This window comes from Pleurodeles waltl, chromosome 3_1, assembly GCF_031143425.1.
Source record: "Pleurodeles waltl isolate 20211129_DDA chromosome 3_1, aPleWal1.hap1.20221129, whole genome shotgun sequence".
NCBI classification, from domain to species: Eukaryota; Metazoa; Chordata; class Amphibia; order Caudata; family Salamandridae; genus Pleurodeles; species Pleurodeles waltl.
The window spans coordinates 1,209,469,507-1,209,493,968 of record NC_090440.1 but is presented as its reverse complement, the minus strand read 5'-3'; the positions used below and the strand labels follow the sequence as shown (position 1 = coordinate 1,209,493,968).

The 24,462-nt window shown below is 46.3% G+C and overlaps 1 protein-coding gene across 1 annotated transcript in view; it reads left to right on the top strand.

The window, feature by feature from the left end:
- Window positions 1-24,462, top strand: part of SRPRA (SRP receptor subunit alpha) — a 704,571-nt gene that overhangs the window by 165,427 nt on the left and 514,682 nt on the right. The window contains exon 8 of the mRNA XM_069224516.1: window positions 9,014-9,132. Coding sequence (XP_069080617.1) covers window positions 9,014-9,132 — 119 coding nt within the window. The remainder of the gene's footprint in view (window positions 1-9,013; window positions 9,133-24,462) is intronic.

Genomic DNA, 24,462 nt, shown 5'->3' with positions numbered 1-24,462 from the left:
GTGCGTTCCGGTCCCGAAAGACACTCCGAGACCGTCGAGCCAGAAGACTTCAGATGGCGTCCGCGCAGACAGCCCACCGAGAGTTCGAGGAGCAGGAAGAGGAAGGTACCTTCTCGATCCAAGAATCGGACTCCGAAGGATTCGACGATACACAAACCGTGAGTAAGACGTCGAAAACCACACAGAGGAAAATTTACAAGGCCCAGGGGACGCCACTGCCATCAGGCCATGGCTCCACCCATAAATTCGGTGACCGACCGTCGGCACCGAAAAAGGCCCAAACAGTGCCGAGATCGTCCGACTCCGGTCGAGACACTGGCACGCAGCCTTCTCGGGACCGAGAAAGTGCTGGAGACAAGCCTCGACACCGAGATGCCGGTGTGGACACGGCTCGACGCCGAGACAGCAGCACCGAAGAAGATCGACGCCGAGAGGTTTCGGCCCCGAAAAAGAAAAATGTCACCTCGGAGCCGAAAAAACACGCAGACAAGGTTTCGGTGCCGAAACAAACTGCAAGCGACCCAGCTTCAGGCTCTTATACAGAAGAGCACTCGCTAACCTCCCAAATGCAAAAGCATAGGTTTGAGGAAGAGCTACAATCAACTGATGTGGACCATACGCAAAAGCGTATCTTCATACAGCAGGGGACAGGAAAAATAAGCACCCTTCCCCCCCATTAGAAGAAAGAGAAGGTTGGAGTTCCAAACTGAACAGACACCACAACCAAAAGTGGTGAAAAGAGTTACCCCACCACCCACTCCTACGCCCGTGCTTAACGTCTCACCAGCACGAACTCCATCACACTCCCCAGCTCACACCACCATAAGCCAGGGTGACCAAGATCAAGACGCATGGGACCTATACGACGCCCCAGTGTCAGATAACAGTCCGGAGGCATACCCTACGAAGCCATCTCTACCAGAAGACAGCACCGCGTATTCTCAAGTGGTGGCTAGAGCAGCACAATTTCACAACGTAAGCCTCCACTCAGAACAGGTCGAGGATGATTTTTTATTCAACACACTCTCCTCCACCCACAGCTCATACCAAAGCCTGCCTATGCTCCCTGGTATGCTCCGGCACGCGAAAGAAATCTTTAAGGAGCCGGTCAAAAATAGGGCAATCACACCAAGGGTGGAAAAAAAGTATAAGGCGCCTCCTACAGACCCGGTTTTCATCACTACACAGCTGCCACCAGACTCTGTTGTTGTAGGAGCAGCTAGGAAAAGGGCCAACTCTCACACATCTGGAGATGCACCACCCCCAGATAAAGAAAGCCGCAAGTTCGATGCAGCTGGTAAGAGTCGCAGCACAAGCTGCAAACCAGTGGCGCATCGCGAACTCCCAGGCACTACTTGCGCGCTATGACAGAGCCCACTGGGACGAGATGCAACATCTCATTGAACATCTGCCCAAGGACTTACAAAATAGGGCAAAACAAGTGGTTGAGGAGGGACAGACCATTTCCAACAACCAGATCCGCTCCTCCATGGACGCTGCAGATACAGCTGCACGGACAATTAATACATCTGTAACTATCAGAAGGCATGCATGGCTCCGAACGTCTGGATTTAAACCAGAGATTCAACAAGCAGTTCTCAATATGCCTTTTAATGAAAAAGAACTGTTCGGTCCAGAAGTGGACACAGCGATTGAGAAACTCAAAAAAGATACGGACACTGCCAAAGCCATGGGCGCACTCTACTCCCCGCAGAGCAGAGGGAATTACAGCACATTCCGTAAAACACCCTTTCGAGGGGGGTGTCGGGGTCAGAGCACACAAGCCAGCACCTCACAAGCAATACCGTCCAGTTACCGGGGACAATATAGAAGAGGGCAATTCCCTAGAAATAGAGGAAGATTTCAGAACCCCAAAACCCCTACTACTAAACAGTGACTCACATGTCACTCACCCCCTCCACACAACACCAGTGGGGGGAAGAATAAGTCATTATTACAAAGCATGGGAGGAAATCACTACAGACACTTGGGTTCTAGCAATTATCCAACATGGTTATTGCATAGAATTTCTACAATTCCCTCCAAACATACCACCAAAAGCACAAAATTTGACAACACACCATTCCAATCTCCTGGAGATAGAAGTGCAGGCACTATTGCAAAAGAATGCAATCGAATTAGTGCCAAACACACAAATAAACACAGGAGTTTACTCACTGTACTTTCTGATACCAAAGAAGGACAAAACGCTGAGACCAATCCTAGACCTCAGAGTAGTGAACACTTTCATCAAATCAGACCACTTTCACATGGTCACACTACAAGAAGTATTGCCATTGCTAAAACTACACGACTACATGGCAACTTTAGACCTCAAGGATGCTTATTTCCATATACCAATACACCCATCGCACAGGAAATACCTAAGGTTTGTATTCAAGGGAATACATTACCAATTCAAGGTACTGCCTTTCGGATTAACAACCGCACCAAGAGTCTGTACCAAGTGTCTAGCGGTAGTCGCTGCACACATAAGAAGGCAGCAAATACATGTGTTCCCATATCTAGACGACTGGCTAATCAAGGCCCATTCGTTAATACAGTGCTCAAATCACACAAATCATATCATACAAACCCTCTTCAAACTAGGGTTCACCGTCAATTTCACAAAATCCAAAATTCTGCCGCGCAAGGTACAACAATACCTAGGAGCCATAATAGACACATCAAAAGGAGTAGCCACTCCAAGTCCACAAAGAATTCGAAATTTCAACACCATCATACAACGCATGTATCCCACACAAAGGATACACGCAAAGATGGTACTACAACTCCTAGGCATGATGTCTTCATGCATAGCCATTGTCCCAAACGCAAGACTGCACATGAGGCCCTTACAACAGTGCCTAGCATCACAATGGTCACAAGCACAGGGTCACCTTCTAGATCTGGTGTTAATAGACCGCCAAACTTACCTCTCGCTTCTGTGGTGGAACAACATAAATTTAAACAAAGGGCGGCCTTTCCAAGACCCAGTGCCACAATACGTAATAACAACAGATGCTTCCATGACAGGGTGGGGAGCACACCTCGATCAACACAGCATACAAGGACAATGGAACGTACATCAAACAAAACTGCATATAAATCACCTAGAACTTCTAGCAGTTTTTCAAGCACTAAAAGCTTTCCAACCAATGATAGTTCACAAATACATTCTCGTCAAAACTGACAACAATGTATTATCTAAACAAGCAAGGGGGGACGCACTCCACGCAGTTAAGCCTGCTAGCACAAAAGATTTGGCGTTGGGCAATTCACAACCAAATTCGCCTAATAGCACAATTTATACCAGGGATCCAAAATCAACTCGCAGACAATCTCTCTCGAGATCACCAACAGGTCCACGAATGGGAAATTCACCCCCAAATCCTGAACACTTATTTCAAACTCTGGGGAACACCTCAGATAGACTTGTTTGCGACAAGGGAGAACGCAAAATGCCAAAACTTCGCATTCAGATACCCACACAAACAGTCCCAAGGCAATGCCCTATGGATGAACTGGTCAGGGATATTTGCTTACGCTTTTCCTCCTCTCCCTCTCCTTCCTTACCTGGTAAACAAACTCAGTCAAAACAAACTCAAACTCATATTGATAGCACCAACTTGGGCAAGGCAACCCTGGTACACAACGCTGCTAGACCTATCAGTAGTACCCTGCATCAAATTGCCCAACAGGCCAGATCTGTTGACACAGCACAACCAAAAGATCAGACACCCAGATCCAGCATCGCTAAATCTAGCAATCTGGCTCCTGAAATCCTAGAATTCGGGCACTTACAACTTACCCAAGAATGTATGGAAGTCATAAAACAAGCCAGAAGGCCATCCACCAGGCACTGCTATGCAAGTAAATGGAAGAGGTTTGTTTGCTACTGCCATATTAATCAAATACAACCATTACACACAACTCCAGAACATGTAGTGGGTTACTTGCTTCACTTACAAAAATCTAACCTGGCTTTCTCTTCCATTAAAATACACCTTGCAGCAATATCTGCATACCTGCAGACTACCTATTCAACTTCCCTATATAAGATACCAGTCATTAAAGCATTCATGGAGGGCCTTAGGAGAATTATACCACCAAGAACACCTCCTGTTCCTTCATGGAACCTAAATGTTGTCCTAACTAGACTTATGGGTCCACCTTTTGAACCCATGCACTCCTGCGACATACAGTTCCTAACCTGGAAGGTGGCATTTCTCATCGCCATTACTTCCCTAAGACGAGTAAGCGAGATTCAAGCGTTTACAATACAGGAACCTTTTATACAACTACACAAGAATAAGGTCGTCCTAAGGACCAATCCTAAATTTTTGCCAAAGGTTATTTCACCGTTCCATCTAAATCAAACAGTGGAACTTCCAGTGTTCTTTCCACAGCCAAATACCGTAGCTGAAAGGGCACTACATACATTAGATGTCAAAAGAGCATTAATGTATTACATTGACAGAACAAAAAACATCAGAAAGACTAAACAACTATTTATTGCATTTCAAAAACCTCATGCAGGAAACCCAATATCAAAACAAGGTATAGCCAGATGGATAGTTAAATGCATACAAATCTGCTACCTTAAAGCTAAACGACAGCTGCCCATTACACCAAGGGCACACTCAACCAGAAAGAAAGGTGCTACCATGGCCTTTCTAGGAAACATCCCAATGCAAGAAATATGTAAGGCAGCCACATGGTCTACGCCTCACACATTCACCAAGCACTACTGTGTAGACGTGTTATCCGCACAACAAGCCACAGTAGGTCAAGCCGTATTAAGAACATTATTTCAGACTACTTCCACTCCTACAGGCTGATCCACCGCTTTTGGGGAGATAACTGCTTACTAGTCTATGCAAAACATGCGTATCTACAGCGACAGATGCCATCGAACTGAAAATGTCACTTACCCAGTGTACATCTGTTCGTGGCATCAGTCGCAGTAGATTCGCATGTGCCCACCCGCCTCCCCGGGAGCCTGTAGCAGTTTGGAAGTTACCTTCAATTATTTATATATGTATCATCTCAACCTTAAATAGGTGCATACTTAGTCACTCCATTGCATGGGCACTATTACTACAATTGAACTCCTACCTCACCCTCTGCGGGGAAAAACAATTGAAGATGGAGTCGACGCCCATGCGCAATGGAGACAAAAGGAGGAGTCACTCGGTCCCGTGACTCGAAAGACTTCTTCTAAGAAAAACAACTTGTAACACTCCGGCCCAACACCAGATGGCGAGCTATTGCAAAACATGCGAATCTACTGCGACTGATGCCACGAACAGATGTACACTGGGTAAGTGACATTTTCATTTCCTTTCTATATATATATATATATATATATATATCTATCAAAAACGAAGTTGTCCTCATGTGAAAGCACACTCCCAACAGGTTATATAAACGGGAAGAAAAAGCAAAACCAGCAACTCACAGTGAATTCTTTAAGCATTTTCATTATTCCAGGCCTTAAGTTATAAAATCATCTCTGGACACCTGTTTCTAAGTCAATCCTTTCTTCAGCAGAGAAAAATATAAAAGTGTTTCACCCTCATAGGTGCAGCCAGTGCTGGAAGTGTTCCAGGCATTTCTTTCTTACTGAAAAGACCGGCATGGCTTCAGCTTGTCTAATAACAGGCACCTGATTAGTCTCTTTAAATACCAGTCCGCCCCAGTGGGCCTCTCAAGTGAGCAGTGCATGCTGGTTGTGGTGGTCCTGCAATTTTTTCATTTTGCCCCATGTGGGTTGCTGGAGCCAAACGAAATAATGAACCAAAGTTCAAAACCTTTGTAGTCAAATCCAAAGTAAAATTGTCAGATTTGCTGTGAATATCCCAACCTGACTGCTCTTATGTGACAATCCATTTTTCGTCACACAGACCTGCTACGATGTGCAGTGGTGCTGCTTTCCCGACTGGACAGGCCGGTTAAATATCAAAAACGAAGTTGTCCTCATGTGAAAGCACACTCCCAACAGGTTATATAAACGGGAAGAAAAAGCAAAGCCAGCAACTCACAGTGAATTCTTTAAGCAGTTTCATTATTCCAGGCCTTAAGTTATAAAATCATCTCTGGACACGTGTTTCTAGGTCAATCCTTTCTTCAGCAGAGAAAAATATAAAAGTGTTTCACCCTCATAGGTGCAGCCAGTGCTGGAAGTGTTCCAGGTATTTCTTTCTTACTGAAAAGACCGGCATATATATATATTCGATGGCATATGTAGCTGCAGATACACATGCTGTTCATTATCCTGCCATCTAGTTTTGGGCTTGGAGTGTTACTAGTTGTTTTTCTTCAAAGAAGACTTTTCGAATCACGAGACAGAGGGACTCTTCACTTTTGGCTTCATTGTGCATGGGCGTCGACTCCATCTTAGATTGTTTTCTTTCCGCCATCGGGTTCGGACGTGTTCCTCTTCGCTCCGTATTTAGGTTCGGAAAAGATAGTTATCCATCGGAAAATTCGACGGTATTGTTTGCACTCGGTACCGGGTTTTGTGCTAGCACATCGACACCGAAGGAAAAAGAGCTCCGGCGGCCCTTCGGGGCTTCCACTTCTCGGCGGGGCCTGGTCGGCCCGACCGTGTCCATCTTCAAACCTCATGGACTGGACCCCCTTCCACAACTGCCACGCAAAGTATCCTTATACAGACCAACACTTGGTCTGTAATCTGTGTTTGTCCCCCAAACACAAAGAGGATACTTGCGAGGCCTGTCGGGCATTTCGATCCAAGAAAACACTGTGGGATCGAAGAGCTCGAAGACTCCAGATGGCGTCGACACCGGCCGGGCACACCTACGTCTAAGAAGAGGAGAGATTCTCCATTCGGACTCGGAGGAGTCCGGCAGCGAACAGCCGAAGACGCAACAAACCGTGAGTAAACCAGCGCCGGTAAAAACTCACACCAAAATAATGAAGGCCAAGGGGACTCCACCGCCAACAGGCCATGGCTTAACCCGAAAACACGGTGACCAAACATCGGCACCGAAAAAGGCCTCCCAACAGCCAAAGACATCCGACTCCGGTCGAGATACCAGCTCCGACCAGACTCGGCACTGAGAGTTCGGCACCCCGAAAGTCAAAAAGGTTTCCTCAGAGCCAAAAAAGACCATCGAAAAGATTTTGGTGCCGAAACATGTGGCCTCGGAGCCGAAACAAGGCTCCTATACAGAGGAACAAGGCCTTTCAAAACAATTACAAGGTCACCGGTTTGAACAAGAACTGGGCATGGGAGAACCAGACCATACCCAGAGGAGGCTGCATATACAAAAAGACACGGGGGGAAATCAAAACTCTTCCTCCAATAAAGATGAAGCGCAAGCTTGCATTCCAAGAGGCGGAAATGCAGCCAAAAGCGACAGTGGCTAAAGAAAAGACACCACCACGGTTCTCGCCACAGCAATCGCCAACACAGTCGCCACATCTGTCCCCGGTAGCAACACCCCCAATGATGCAGTCACCAACACACACCGGGATGAACCAAGATGACCCGGATGAATGGGATTTGTATGATGCACCTGTCTCAGATAATAGTCCTGATTGCTACCCGGCAAGGCCGTCAATACCTGAGGACAGTACCGCATACATGCAGGTGGTTTCAAGGGCAGCTACATTTCATAATGTAGCATTGCATGCAGAGCCCCTAGAGGACGACTTTTTGTTCAACACCCTGTCATCTATGCACAGCCAATACCAAAGCTTGCCAATGCTACCAGGCATGTTAAAACACGCCAAACAGGTGTTTCAGGACCCAGTCAAAGGCAGAGCCATCACGCCTAGGGTGGAGAAGAAATATAAACCTCCCCCTAGCGACCCTGTATATATCACCCAACAGTTAACTCCTGATTCGGTGGTAGTAGGAGCAGCCCAGAAAAGGGCAAACTCACAAACTTCTGGAGACGCACCACCGCCCGACAAAGTCCGAAATTCGATGCAGCAGGCAAGAGGGTGGCAGCACAGTCTGTAAAATATCTTTTCTTAGTTTATTTCAAGAACCACAGGTTCAAGATTTACAAGTAATACTTCAATTGAAAGATATTTCACTTAGATACTCTAGGAACTTTGAATGAACACCATATCATGTACAGTCTTTGTAAAAAAAGAGGGAGGGAGAGGGTCGCCTGGGGGGTCACTCATGGATTGAATTTCGGTTCCTTCAGTTCCTGGGGGCTGCGGTGCAGTGTTTGTTCCAGGCGTCGGGTCCCTTGTTACAGGCAGTCGCGGTCAGGGGTAGCCTCTGGATTCTCTCTGCAGGTGTCGCTGTGGGGGTTCAGGGGGGTCATCTCTGGTTACTCTCGAGCTCGCAGTCGCCGGGGAGTGCTCCCTGAGGTGTTTGTTCTCTGGATCTCGAGCCGGGGGCGTCTGGTGCAGAGTGTGAAGTCTCACGCTTCCGGCGCCAAATGTGCAGTCTTTGAAAGTTGCTTCTTTGTTGCAAAGAAGTAGCTGGTTTTGAACAGGGCCGCTGTTCATGGGAGTTTCTAGGTCCTTTAGTCCAGGGCAGTTCTCTGAGGCTTCAGAGGTCGTTGGTCCCTGTTGGATGTATCCTAAAGAAGATGCTTGTATGCAGCTCTGCTCGTCACTTCTTGAGCGGTGTGGCAGAGATGCAGAGTGCCCAGCAGCACTTACTGTTGCGCAGGTGCACTGCTCTGAATTTTTGCAGATTTAGTGTGACACCTGAAGATATTCACAAGACCTCAAATCCACAGTTAGATGGAATAGGCTCCACAAAAAGCTTTAGTAAAGGTAAGTAACTTGTTCATTAACACCTGGCCTTTGCCACATTGCAAAAAGTGCAAAAGCTATTGCCTTGCTTCACTATATATGGTCATATTCCTACGAATTGGTAATAGCGTTCGAATGCTATCTAATTTCAGTACAATCACTGCTGAGTATATCTTCTTGCTACTTACTTAGACTGATTACTTTTGAATGGTTTATGTGTTTAATACCATTTGCAATCTCTAATGCTAGTTCTCCTAAAACTCAGCATTAAGAAGAGCAGTTTTGGTGGTATGTTTGGCATGCTGAGAGGCCTCGTGGGATCCAAAAGCCTTACTCGAGATGATATGGAAGCAGTGCTAGAAAAAATGAAAGATCACCTAATAGGTAAGGTTTGAAAAAGTGCATCCCTTTTGAAAAGGGTGAAAAATATTATTGCCTTCATCCTACTTGACTGAATGTTTCAAAAACGATTCATGCATAATCTCTAAGCATAGTTGACTTATCCCCCTGATTTTTAAACCTTCAGTAATGTTGATATATGAAACAAATCCTACGACCAAATACCATGGACATGTTCTTATATGTAACCTGTAAAAACAACTTGGTCTGACAGCCGTCTATGTACACAAGATGGGATAAATGCTTCAAGATTGACTTTTTGCCATTAGTTTCCCAGAGTGACAGAAGAAAAGCACCACTGACTGACTACGTCTTACAATCCAGGTTTTCCATCATATGAACTTCACTGTAATTCATAACCCCTTGAAAATTTCTATAGACTCCTGAAGTACTTTACCCTCTTAGCTGCTGGGCCTTATATCCCACCCCCCCAACCCCACGCTGACCCCTCTTTTGGCTATTTGGGGTAGTTTGCGCTTAGGCCTTCATACCTTTTTGCCCACAGAAGCTACCCACGCCAAATTTGCGTCCTTTTTTTCCAACATCCTAGGGATTCTAAAGGTAACCAGAGTTTGTGGTTTCTCCTGGAGGAGACCAAGAAATTAGCCAAAACGTACCAAAAAAATTAGTTTTTTGAAAAAAAAAAAAAAAGTGAAAAAAGGGCTGCCGAAGAAGGCTTGTGTTTTTTTTTTTTTCCTGAAAGCTGCATCAACAAAGGGTTTACGGTGCTAAAATCACCAGCTTCCCAGCTTTCTGGAACAAGCAGACTTGAATTGGAAAACCACATTTTTCAACACAATTTTTGGCGTTTTACTGAGACATACCCAATTTTTACTATTTTTTGTGCTTTCAGCCTCCTTCCAGTTAGTGACAGAAATGGGTGTAAAACCTATGCTGGATCCCGGAAAGCTAAATATTTTTGAAAAATAAACAAAATTCTGAATTCAGCAAGGGGTCATTTGTGTAGATCCTACAAGGTTTTCCTACAGCCATTTTTCTCCATATTTTACTCTGTAACTTTTTCCTGCGATGTCAGATTTTTGAAAGCAATATACTTTTACGTCTACTGGACTCTTCTGGTTGCGGGGATATATAGGGCTTGTAGGTTCATCAAGAACCCTAGGTACCCAGAGCCAATAAAGGAGCTGTACCTTGCAATGGGTTTTTATTCTATACTGGGTGTTAAGCAATTCATACGCTGGAATATAAAGAGTGAAAAATAGGTCTCAAGAAAACCTTTATATTTCCAAAATGGGCACAAGATGAGGTGTTGAGGCAGTGTTTTTTGGCACATCTCTGAATTCTGGGGTGCCCATACTAGCATGTGAATTACAGGGCATTTCTCAAATAGAAGTCTTTTTTTTCCACACTGTTTTACATTTGGAAGTAAAAAATGTAGAGAAAGATGAGGGGAAATAACACTTGTTTTGCTAGTCTGTGATTCCATGAAGTCTCCCGATAAAAATGGTACCTCACTTGTGTGGGTAGGCCTTGCAAGATGGCTGCTGTTAGCCCTGGAACAATCCATTCCTGACGCAAGCACTAGGCACAGGCACACAAGTGGTAGGAATTTGGAGGATCCCTGTATATTCCTGTAATTTCTGTGAAGAAAAAGAAAGGAAAAAAAGCGTTTTTATCAACGTTTCACTTTTGCTGGGTATTCTGGGTAAGAAAACTCTGTGAAATCCATGCACGCCACACTTCCATGGACTGCCTTGGGTGCCCAGTTTTCAGAAATGTCTGGGTTTGGTAGGTTTCCCTATATGGCTGTCGAGCCCTGGACCAAATACTTAGTGACTGTCTTACAAAACAAGGCTGTTTTGTGGTAGGTAATTTTGATGTCTCCACAATCCGTTTTGTGTACTTCCCTGTTGTGGTCACTTGCCCACTCACTAAAGTGAGGCAGTTTTTAGCTGGAGACTTAGTGGAACGCTGAGTGGTAGATGATTTGTGACTGCCTGCAGATACCTGGACTTCTGCTCATTGCCAAACAAAGGTGTTTTTTAAGCACATTTTGTGATTTCAAGGGGATTCTGGGTGAAGGAAAACTGGTGAGAGCCACGCAAGTCCTGCTCCCTTGGACTCCCCTGGTACTAGTTTGTTAAAGTTAACCCACCACTCACACTGGTTGGTTTTAGCGCCTTCAGAAATGATGGTTTCAAAGCATGAGTACTTATCAAAGTATCTGAATACTGAAACCCAGCATTTTGAAGGTGGGCCATAAAGCCACATCCAGGCACCAACCTGTTTTTGGTCCATTCACATGCAACAAACAACCCTTTCATACCGCCGGCCACGGGCCCAATCCAACCAGTCACTGCACTCACATTAACCTACTGCTGCCAGACAAGGCCCCATCACATTCACACGCCACAGAACAGAATACGTTTGACTTCATTTTACCACCTGTCAAGTAACCGCCTCCTTTATTAACATTAACGAATGCATGTGTAACAAACCTTTACTAATGACTTCTGTGACATCCACCTAAGGCTCATGAAGACATGTTTTTCATGCACCTTTAACACACTCATTGTGCTAAATCCAACTCCTTCCAGTTTGTGGATGCATGTTGGGGGTGTCCGGGTCTGCCGTACAAAGCGATTTCTCGAACGAAGTGAGCATATCTACCTTTTAAACTAAGGGAGACATGCTGGGGATTTCTCGTGATGTTCCCTAAAGAGAAGGTCATAGGCTATGAAAGAGGGTAGTGTTTGGCACACAGAGGAGTCCATGAGAATGTAGCATATGTTCCAGCCAACATTATGTGCAGTGCTGTAACTGTAATGCACTTATCATACAGCAAAATGAACATCTACAAAGTTCTGATGGAGGATGAACATGAAAAGCAGGTCTAACACTGACCTATACGTGTCATTGTCCTTCAGTGCTGGGATGGCACCAATGGGTTTGAATCCATAGGTGTAGATGATGTACATCTGTACTACCTTTACTAGCTGCCTTCTACCTGTGCAGTATCCCTGTGAAGGCACACCTACCATAAGCTTTCTTTACCCATTCATGTCTCTTTCCTCATCAGAGTCCTGACTAATTCTGTATAATTGCCAAGTGAACCTATACTAGCTTGTTGATGCAAGTTGGGGGTGTCCAAGTATGCCTTGGGAAGCCTATTCCTCAGAATGAGCAAGCATATCTACTGTTGAAACTAAGGCTGACATGCTGGTGAATGAAGGTTACTCTGTGACAATGTGACATTGTTCTGTCCACTAGAATATGCAGTATGAGGAATATAATGCACGTTAATTGAACAATACACCTACTACATTCTGACTGTAGATTTAGGTCTCAAGCAGGCCGTAAGGAAGTCCATGATGAAGTAAAATTCTGTGTCTCCTTGCCTAACGAAGCAGTGGCCCATGGAGGTTCAGTATCCATGCACTGCCACTGAAAGGATTACCCATCAGCAGCTCATCCTCAGTCGATTTCACAGAACTTTACTATAGTATGATACAACGTGAAGCAAGTAGGGTTACAGAGGCCTGGTTGTGATGGGCACTGGGGACAGTAATACTGACTCTTCTGCCGGTTTCCATGCTTCGAGCACACTTTACAGCGACGACATAGACAATCCTTTTTGGGTGTTATAGGAATGCGATCAGCAAAGTGTCGCGCCTGCAGCCTTGCCACATCCTCCAGAACATATGAGGTGGAGGCTGCTGCTTCTGTAACAGCAGTGAGGCTTTCAATTACAGACAACTGGAAGTCAAGGAAAGGTATGAGTCTTCCTGTGGTTGTCTGACGACAAATAACATACGCATTGTATGTTGCCATCTAGATCAGGTGGGTAAACTGTTTCTTGTACCAAGTGCGAGTTTTTTATGACATGCATTGTATGGTTGAAGAGCCTGGTCGTTCTTGACCACTCCGCTCATGTACTTATTTTATTCAAGTATACAGAAGGGCTAGTGGGCTTTGGCCATCTGACCCCAAATCGTGATGGGGGAAGTGCTCTCATCATGAATTGTAGTGAGCACGTATACATCACGCCTATCCAAGAACTTGACTGCGAGCAGTTCGTTGGAACGCAATGCAGTACTCTGGGATTTCTGGAGCTTCTTGCAAACAAGCTCCTGCGGGAATCCTTTGTGGTTACAACGAACTGTACCTCAGGCCACAGTGCCAGCTTTGTAGAGCTCACTGAACACCTCTACTCCTGTATAGAAACCACATAAAGGTTATAACCTTTATGAAGAAGTGGCTGGACAAGTTCCCATACAATCTAACCTGTGACCCCTAACACGGGAGGGCAACCAACAGGGTGTAGGTTAAAGTCCTTCCCTGTATACAGGGAGTGCAGAATTATTAGGCAAATGAGTATTTTGACCACATCATCCTCTTTATGCATGTTGTCTTACTCCAAGCTGTATAGGCTCGAAAGCCTACTACCAATTAAGCATATTAGGTGATGTGCATCTCTGTAATGAGAAGGGGTGTGGTCTAATGACATCAACACCCTATATCAGGTGTGCATAATTATTAGGCAACTTCCTTTCCTTTGGCAAAATGGGTCAAAAGAAGGACTTGACAGGCTCAGAAAAGTCAAAAATAGTGAGATATCTTGCAGAGGGATGCAGCACTCTTAAAATTGCAAAGCTTCTGAAGCGTGATCATCGAACAATCAAGCGTTTCATTCAAAATAGTCAACAGGGTCGCAAGAAGCGTGTGGAAAAAGCAAGGCGCAAAATAACTGCCCATGAACTGAGAAAAGTCAAGCGTGCAGCTGCCACGATGCCACTTGCCACCAGTTTGGCCATATTTCAGAGCTGCAACATCACTGGAGTGCCCAAAAGCACAAGGTGTGCAATACTCAGAGACATGGCCAAGGTAAGAAAGGCTGAAAGACGACCACCACTGAACAAGACACACAAGCTGAAACGTCAAGACTGGGCCAAGAAATATCTCAAGACTGATTTTTCTAAGGTTTTATGGACTGATGAAATGAGAGTGAGTCTTGATGGGCCAGATGGATGGGCCCGTGGCTGGATTGGTAAAGGGCAGAGAGCTCCAGTCCGACTCAGACGCCAGCAAGGTGGAGGTGGAGTACTGGTTTGGGCTGGTATCATCAAAGATGAGCTTGTGGGGCCTTTTCGGGTTGAGGATGGAGTCAAGCTCAACTCCCAGTCCTACTGCCAGTTCCTGGAAGACACCTTCTTCAAGCAGTGGTACAGGAAGAAGTCTGCATCCTTCAAGAAAAACATGATTCTCATGCAGGACAATGCTCCATCACACGCGTCCAAGTACTCCACAGCGTGGCTGGCAAGAAAGGGTATAAAAGAAGGAAATCTAATGACATGGCCTCCTTGTTCACCTGATCTGAACCCCATTGAGAACCTGTGGTCCATCATCAAATGTGAGATTTACAAGGAGGGAAAACAGTACACCTCTCTGAACAGTGTCTGGGAGGCTGTGGTTGCTGCTGCACGCAATGTTGATGGTGAACAGATCAAAACACTGACAGAATCCATGGATGGCAGGCTTTTGAGTGTCCTTGCAAAGAAAGGTGGCTATATTGGTCACTGATTTGTTTTTGTTTTGTTTTTGAATGTCAGAAATGTATATTTGTGAATGTTGAGATGTTATATTGGTTTCACTGGTAATAATAAATAATTGAAATGGGTATATATATTTTTTTTGTTAAGTTGCCTAATAATTATGCACAGTAATAGTCACCTGCACACACAGATATCCCCCTAACATAGCTAAAACTAAAAACAAACTAAAAACTACTTCCAAAAATATTCAGCTTTGATATTAATGAGTTTTTTGGGTTCATTGAGAACATGGTTGTTGTTCAATAATAAAATTAATCCTCAAAAATACAACTTGCCTAATAATTCTGCACTCCCTGTACACTCTCAAGCTGCACACATAGCCAGAAGAGCTCTCACACAGCATGTACAGCTTTATGCCATAGCAAGCTCTTTTGCTCGCAATGTACTGTCTGAAAAGCATCCGTCCTTTGTTCAGGATCAAGGACTCATTGACTGCTATATTCTTTCCAGGAGTATAGATCTCTGGAAACCTGGCAAACAAATTCTCCATGACAGGCCCAATTTTGAACAACCTGTCCTAGTCTAGATGGTCCTGGGGCAATGCAGCAGAATTGTTGTTGAAATGCAGCATGCGCTGTAGTAGCAAAAAACGATCTCTGCTCATGTATGGTGCGAAGATGGTGGTTACCCAAACTGTGCGAGTCGCCCAGTAAGACTGCAAGATAGGTTTCTGCACTAACCCCATTTTGAGCTTAAGGCCCAAAAATATCTTCCGCTCCAACACCGAAGTGGGAGTCCACTGGCGTGCCCTAGAACAGGCCCTAGAGTGCCTCCACGCTCCCTCAGAAATTGGTCTGCACGCAAATTTGTTTGCTGCACAATTTCCTGGAAGAAGTCAACATCCAAAAATAGATGGATGTAGTCGACAGGCAAAAAGTTAGCTGTATAAACTTTACATCCAGTGTCACCAGTAAAAGGTTGAATTTGGGGCTGAACTAAACAGAGGGGCTGCCAAGAGAGCGCGCACTCTGTGCTTGTGGCCGCATGCACCTGCTCTCTGGGTTCGGCTAACCCAACGTGGTCCCGCTGCCCAGAATGTGCTTGCGAAGGGACAGCACGGATGTCGTCATTGTCTCCTTCAGACTCACTGGAAGAGGTGTCGTCGGATGGGACTCCTCCGACTGAAAAATCACTTCCAGATTCTGCCCCATTGTCCTCTCCATGCGATCCATGACCAGGAAACAGTGCCAGGAAGGCATTGATGGAAAGGGGGAGAGACTGCCCTTTCCATCGATGCCTCCCTTGCATCTGGGAGGCAGTTTTGGCCTTTTTTTTTTTCTTTTTTTTTTTTTCCCCCCCACGGGAGTAGGGAAAGGAAACTTACCTGCTCCTCTGCTGCTCCGGTGGGGAAAAATGTGACGTCCGTGCGCCTCGCAGCGCGCTGACGTCAGGGGGTGGGAGGGGGATGTGTGGGGGGGGGGGCGTCTCCCAGAAAGAAGGGGAAAAAAAACGCACCAGGGAGGTAGTGTGGGTGTCTGCCTGTTAAAAAGCTTTATTGTTACCATTTATAAAAAATTTAAATGAGGAATTATTTAAGACAGAGGCTGCATAGGGGATTAAGTGAAGGCCATTTAAAGCCACAGGCATCCACTGCCAGCAGTGACCCAAGTTAACATAGTCCTTCTGTTCTATTTTATGTGTGTAAAAAAATTATGATCAGAAAGCATTCAGATACTGACTTTGTTGCTCCTTCTTTTTACCTTCTCTATTATTTTTTTTTTTTTTTTTTAATTTGGCCTTTGACTGCTACATTTTTTTGTTCTCCGTCTTGTTTTAAAATTAGTGTCCCAGGTGTCACAGAAAGACAGAATTGACACACCCGATTGTGTTTTCTTTCCTTCTGAAAAACATGACATTATTTGTGAGCACAGTAGGAAGAATGAATTATAGTCTCTTTAGGATAAAGTGTAGGAAGAGGTTAAGTTGGATTTGAGAAGGCTCCATTACAAAAGTCTGGAAGTATTTGTAGGATGTTCGCAGGGACCTGTAATAAGCTGTGAATAAGCCAGAAACTGATTGTTTAGGCTTTGAACTGCGGTTGTTATGTTCTTCCATATTCCTCCTCCGAGGAAGGACCATGTGGGATTCACAGACGTATGTGACACCCTAGTTGGCTCTCCATTGGCAACTCGTGCAGGTGTTTCACATAGGAGTTAAATGGCAACAACAGTGAGTATCCTTGGTGTACCTTGCATGTAAGCTTCACAGGAGATGCTTAGTGATCTTCTAAATGTGTTCCTGATCCAGTAAGGATCTAAACATTCACAAATAGGCTTCCAAAAGCTTAGCTCTACTCCTTTCCTTGCCCATGAATATCTTGTGATCTGTTGTGTCAGAAGTGATAGATCCAGCAATACAGGAGATAATTGCCCAAGGGCAAAGAAATGTGCAGCATCCCTTTTTCTTCAGCAGTGCATTTTTCATTGATTTGCATGCTTTGAATATTCCATGTAATCCTCTGTTTGGAAATCTATCTGAAATGTTAGGAAACCTCACTAAAAACTTTTAAAGCTACAGTCCAGTACACAGACTTCATGTTTTGAGCAGTTTCTCTGTTTTTTGGTGACTGGATGGGTCTTGGGCACCATCCAGGGAGGTCATGCCTGAGTTTCATCTCACCTTCACTGAGAAAGCCCTTATTTCAAGCTCTGCCAGACTTCTAAGTTTGCTAATATGAAGATGACAACAGCGTTGCCAGTGTGTTGCAATGTAGACTTGTCCGTGGAGCGCTCTTAGCCCAAAATGCCAAAAACAGTAAGTTGTGTGTTTAGGGAAATGCCTCCCTTGGCATGGTTACCCCCTAACTTTATGCCTTTTGTTGATGGCAGTTAAGATTGAAAGTGTGCTGAGATCCTTCTAACCAGGCCCCAGCACCAGTGTTCTTTTCCTAAACTGTACCTTTGTTCCCACAATTGGCACAGCCCTGGCACGCAGATAAGTCCCTTGTAACTGGTACCAAGGTCCCTGATGCCAGGGAAGGTCTCTAAGGGCTGCAACATGTCTTATGCCACCTTGGGCACCACTCACTCAGCACATGTGTGTGCTGGTGGGGAGAAAAATACTAAGTCGACATGGCTCTTCCTTCAGAGTGCCATACCCTCAACCCACTGACTGTGGCATAGGTAAGTCACCCCTCTAGCAGTCCTTACAGCCCTAAGGCAGGGTGCACTATACCACAGGTGAGGGAATAGATGCATGAGCACTATGCCCCTACAGTGTCTAAGACAAATCTTAGATATTGTAAGTGCAGGGTAGCCATAAAGAGAGTGTATGGCCTGTGAGTCTGTCAATTACGAATTCCACAGTTCCATAATGGCTACACTGAATTCTGGGAAGTTTGGTATTAAACTTCTCAGCACAATAAATCCACCAGTGTGGGATTTATTGAAAAATGCACACAGAGGGCATCTTAGAGATGCCCCCTGTATACCAGTTCAAACACCAGTGTTAGCTGACCAGTTCCTGCCAGCCTGCCACAACCAGACTGGTTTCTGGCCACATGGGGTGAGTGCCTTTGTCACTCTCTGGCCAGGAACAAAGCCTGCACTGGATGGAGGTGCTTCCCACCTCCCCCTGCAGGAACTGTAACACCTCCTGGCGGTGAGCTTCAAAGGCTTATGCCTGTTACAGCACCCCAGCTAGTGGAGATGGCCGCTCCTCCAGACACAGCCCCCACTTTTGGCGGCAAGTCCAGAGGAGATAATGAGAAAAACAAGGAGGAGTCACCCACCAGTCAGGACCGCCCCTAAGGTGCCCTGAGATGCAGTGACCCCTGCCTTATGAAATCCTCCATCATGGTTTTGGAAGATTCCCCCTCAGGGAAGAGGCACAAGGAGGGTGTAGCCACCCTCAAGGACAGTAGCCATTGGCTACGGCCCCCCAGGCCTAAGCACACCCCTAAATTGAGTATTTAGGGGCGACCCTGAACCCAGGAAATCCGATTCCTGCAACCTACAACAAGGACTGTTGACCTGAAAGCCCCGCAGAGACAACGGATACGACAACGGACTTGGCCCCAGACTTACCGGCCTGTCTCCAGACTCAAGTAACCTGCACAGCGACACATCCAGCAGGACCAGTGACCTCTGAGGACTCTGAGGACTGACCTGCACCTAAAGGACCAAGAACCTCCCGAGGACAGTGGCTCTGTCCAGATACAACAACAACAAAGCAAGCAACTTTAAAGAGAATTACTTCCCACCAGAAGCGGGAGTCCTCACACTCTGAACCAGACGCCCCTGGCTTGAGTTCAGGACAACCAACACAGCAGAGAGGACTTCCAGGCTACTCCAACGACGTGGACACCCTGAGTCGACCTCCCTGCACCTCCACAGCGATACCTGCAGAGGATCCAGAGGCTCCCCCTGACCGCGACTGCCTGGTAACAAAGGAACCCGACACCTGGACCAAGCACTGCACCCGCAGCCCCCAGGACCGAGAGGAACCACCTACCAGTGCAGGAGTGACCAGCAGGCGGCCCTCATCCTAGCCCAGTCAATGGCTGGCCCGAGAATACCCCCATGTGCCCTGCCTGCACCGCCAGAGTCACTCCCAGGTCCCTCCATTGTTTTCTACATCAAACCTGACACCTACTTTGCCCACTGCACCCAGCTGCCCCTGTGCCGCTGAGGGTGTGTTTTGTGTGCTTGTTTGTGTCCCCCCACCTCTCCCCCCCTCCCCTCCGTGCTCCGCAAAACCCCCCTGGTTTGCTCCCCAAGGAAGCAGGTACTTACCTGCTAGCAGACTGGAACCAGAGCATCCCTGTTTTCCATAGGCGCTTATGTTATTTGGGCCCTCCTTTGACCCCTGCACCTGAACGGCCCTGTGTTGTTGGTGCTGTGGCTTTGGGGTTGCCTTGAACCTCCAACGGTGGGCAGCCAGTACACAGGAGACTGAACTTGTAAGTTCTTTACTTACCTGAAAAACTCAACAATGGTTACCTCCCTCAGGAACTGTTGATTTTTGCACAGTGTCCAATTTTAAAATAGCTGTTTGCCATTTTACCAAAACTGTGTGTATTGATGTTTTAAATCAAAGTTCTATACTTACCTGTGTGAAGTACCTTACAATTTCTGTACTTACCTAAAATGTGCATCTTGTGGTTCTAAAATATATTCATAAAAGAATATTTTTTCTATATAAAAACTTATTGGCCTGGAGTTAAGTCTTTGAGTGTGTGTGTTCTCATTTATTGCCTGTGTGCGTACAACAAATGCTTAACACTACCCTCTGATAAGCCTACTGCTCGACACACTACCACAAAATAGAGCATTAGTATAATCTAATTTTGCCACTAACAACCTAAGGGGAACGCTTGGACTCTGTGCACACTATCTCTTACTTTGAGATAGTATATACAGAGCCAAATTCCTACATTGTGAGACCCCCATTGATTCATATATGAAACACAGAATGTAACTGCTCTGATGCACAGAGTGCCCCAGGCCACACAGGGCCATCACAAAGATCTGGTGTTCAGGTGCAGGCACAAGAGCCCATACAGCTGTCTGCCATCTTGAAATCCTGATGGGAGTATGCAAGGCCTAAGATGTAGTAGCCCCATGTAGGGACCAAGTAAGCATCAACCTACAGACTTTAACAAACGGTAGATGGTGTGTTTCAGCAACCTCAGGACTTTATTTGCAAAGTGGGAATCACTAAATTAATTTGAGGTTAGCCATGCTGCAATATACCCACATTACAATTGTAAGGAAATGCCTCCTTGGCATGGTAACCCCCTGACTTTTTGCCTTTGCTGATGCCAAGTTATGATTTGAAAGTGTGCTGAGGCCTGCTAACCAGGCCCCAGCACCAGAGTTATTTCCCTAACCTGTACCTTTGTTTCCACAATTTGCACACCCTGGCATTCAGGTAAGTCCCTTGTAACTGGTACCAAGGGCCCTGATGCCAGGGAAGGTCTCTAAGGGCTGCAGCATGTCTTATGCCACCCTGGGGACCCCTCACTCAGCACAGACACACTGCTTGCCAGCTTGTGTGTGCTGGTGGGGATAAAATGACTAAGTCGACATGGCACTCCCCTCAGGGTGCCATGCCAACCTCACACTGCCTATAGGCATAGATAAGTCACCCCTCTAGCAGGCCTTCCAGCCCTAAGGCAGGGTGCACTTTACCATAGGTGAGGGCATAGGTGCATGAGCACTATGCCCCTACAGTGTCTAAGCAAAACCTTAGACATTGTAAGTGCAGGGTAGCCATAAGAGTATATGGTCTGGGAGTCTGTCATGCACAAACTCCACAGCACCATAATGGCTACACTGAAAACTGTGAAGTTTGGTATCAAACTTCTCAGCACAATAAATGTACACTGGCATCAGTGTGCATTTTATTGTGAAATACACCCAGAGGGCATCTTAGAGATGCCCCCTGAAACCATACCCGACTTCCAGTGTGGGCTGACTAGTTTTAGCAGCCTGCCATACACCAGATGTGTTGCTGGTCACATGGGAAGAGTGCCTTTGTCACTCTGTGGCCAGTAACAAAGCCTGTACAGGGTGGAGGTGCTTCTCACCTCCCCCTGCAGGAACTGTAACACCTGGCGGTGAGCCTCAAAGGCTCACCCCCTTTGTTACAGCACCCCAGGGCACTCCAGCTAGTGGAGTTGCCCGCCCCCTCCGGCCACGGCCCCACTTTTGGCGGCAAGGCCGGAGGAGATAATGAGAAAAACAAGGAGTCGTCACTGGCTAGTCAGGACAACCCCTAAGGTGTCGTGAGGTGACTCTGACTTTTAGAAATCCTCCATCTTGCAAATGGAGGATTCCCCCAATAGGATTAGGGATGTGCCCCCTCCCCTCAGGGAGGAGGCACAAAGAGGGTGTAGCCACCCTCAGGGCTAGTATCCATAGGCTACTAACCCCCCCAGACCGAAACACACCCCTAAATCGAGTATTTAGGGGCTCCCAGAACCTAGGTAACTAGATTCCTGCAGCCTAAGACGAAGAAGGACTGCTGAACTGAAAAACCTGCAGAGAAGACGGAGACACCAACTGCTTTCGCCCCAGCTCTACCGGCCTGTCTCCCTACTTCAAGAGATCTGCTACAGCGACACGTTCAACAGGGTCCGGCGACCTCTGAAGCCTCAGAGGACTACCCTGCATCTAAAAGGACCAAGAACTCCCGAGGACAGCGGCTCTGTTCCAAAGAAGAAACATCTTTGCAACAAAGAAGCAACTTTAAAAGAACACTTTTCCCGCCGGAAGCGTGAGACTTTGCACTCTGCACCCGTCACCCCCGGCTCGACATGTGGAGAACCAACTCCCCTATGAGCCCCCACAGTGACGCCTGCAGAGGGAATCCAGAGGCTCCCCCTGACCGCGACTGCCTGCTTCAAAGAACCCGGCGCCTGGTAAGGACTCTGCGCCCCCAGGACCTGAAGGATCCGACCTCCAGTGCAGAAGCGACCCCCAGGTGGCCCTCTCCCTTGCCCAGGTGGTGGCTTCCCCGAGGAGCCCCCCCCCTTGCCTGCCTGCTTCACTGAAGAGACCCCTGGGTCTCCCATTGAATCTTATTGCAAACCCGACGCCTGTTTGCACACTGCACCCGGCCTCCCCTGTGCCGCTGAGGGTGTACTTTTTGTGCTGACTTGTGTCCCCCCTGGTGCCCTACAAAACCCCCCTGGTCTGCCCTCCAAAGACGCGGGTACTTACCTGCTGGCAGACTGGAACCGGGGCACCCCCTTCTCCATTGAAGCCTATGTGTTTTGGGCACCACTTTGACCTCTGCACCTGACCGGCCCTGAGCTGCTGGTGTGGTAACTTTGGGGTTGCTCTGAACCCCCAACGGTGGGCTACCTTGGACCCAACTTTGAACCCTGTAGGTGGTTTACTTACCTGCAAAACTAACAAACACTTACCTCCCCCAGGAACTGTTGAAAATTGCACTGTGTCCAGTTTTAAAATAGCTTATTGCCATTTGTGTGAAAAATGTATATGCTATTTTGCTAATTCAAAGTTCCTAAGTGAAATACTTTTCGTTTAAAGTATTGTATGTAATCTTGAACCTGTGGTTCTTAAAATAAACTAATAAAATATATTTTTCTATATAAAAACCTATTGGCCTGGAATTGTCTGAGTGTGTATTCCTCATTTATTGCCTGTGTGTGTACAACAAATGCTTAACACTACCCTCTGATAAGCCTACTGCTCGACCACACTACCACAAAATAGAGCATTAGAATTATCTCTTTTTGCCACTATCTTACCTCTAAGGGGAACCCTTGGACTCTGTGCATGCTATTTCTTACTCTGAAATAGTACATACAGAGCCAACTTCCTACAACAATGCAATGTGATGGCATGATATTATTAGAAAAAGAGAGCTACTTCCTGAGCCTGTAAGCCTAGACCTCACGATAGGTGTTCCACAAAGCAATCAACTTACTCTACTTTTCACTATATGATCTGGGCTGACCAGGCACTCTGATTCAGGCCTCACCGTGCACTATGAGAGACTCAATTTCTGGGAGCCCATCTCTTGCTAATGTTAAATGAACCTGCTGATAGGGTGGACGTGGCTCTGGCCCCAAAGATATGAATATAGGAATTAATATGAACACTTACATCTGTGAATTGCCAAGAGTGCCCCTAAAGCACAACACGATCTCCAGTCCTGGTGGGCCTCCAAGCACACAAAAAGGGTACATGCTTTTCACAAAAACTCTAACAAAGGTACAACAATAAATTCTGTACTGTCAGCTACTAGTGGAGGGGACCAACGGACATACAATCTGCTGCCTTGCCTGTCAGACCTTCAAGTAAAATTAGCAAAATTACTATATGAACAAATACAAACTGTTAAATCCATGATTCAAACAGCGATGGATGACATCACAAAGGAAATTAGTGTGGTGAACAAGAGTAAATAAAAATGAAGACGCCATGTCTCAGCTCCCAGAATGACACAGGTGATGTCCAGGCTATGATATGGATGATAATGGTGGCGATAGAAGACCTGAAGAAGAAATGAGAGGTCCTCTAGGACAGATCCCGAAGAGATAATATAGGAATTTGTAATGCAAGGGAAAACATTAAAGGATCTTGCATAACATCCATTTGCACCATCCTACTCAATCATATACTGGGAGAAGAGGCTTCACCAGCACTAATCATTGTGCAGGCGCACAGGATTGGATTGCATCATCCAACACTAAGGATAAGATTTTAAGTTTGACATGACATACGGATGCCATAGAATTTGATTACTGTGTATTGCAGTGATATCAGGATGTCTCACAGGCTATGTTAGCAAGGAGGCAAGCTATGATGGAGTGTGGGAAAGTGCCCTCTTTCTTGGCATGGTTACCCCCATTGTCTGCCTGTTGCCAGTGTGTTTGACTGTGTCTTCTGCAATCCTGCTAACCTGGACCCCAGTAGCTATCCTCTCTCCTGTAAACTGTACCTTTTTTCCCCACAATTGGCATACTGGTCCCCTATGTAAGTCCCTAGTATATGGTACCTAGGTACCCAGGGCATTGGTATTCCAGGGGATCCCTATGGGCTGCAGCATTTCTTTTGCCACCCATAGGGAGCCCATGCAAAAGGTTCTGCAGGCCTGCCATTGCAGTCTGCGTAAAACTGGTGCATTCACCCGTTTTCACCACAGGTCACTGTAAGTCACCCCTGTGGTAGGCCCCCTCAGCCCAGAGTGCAGTGTGCAGGTACCTGTGTGTGAGGGCACCCCTCCACTAGCCGAGGTGCCCCCACAAACTCCAGATCAATTTTCCTGG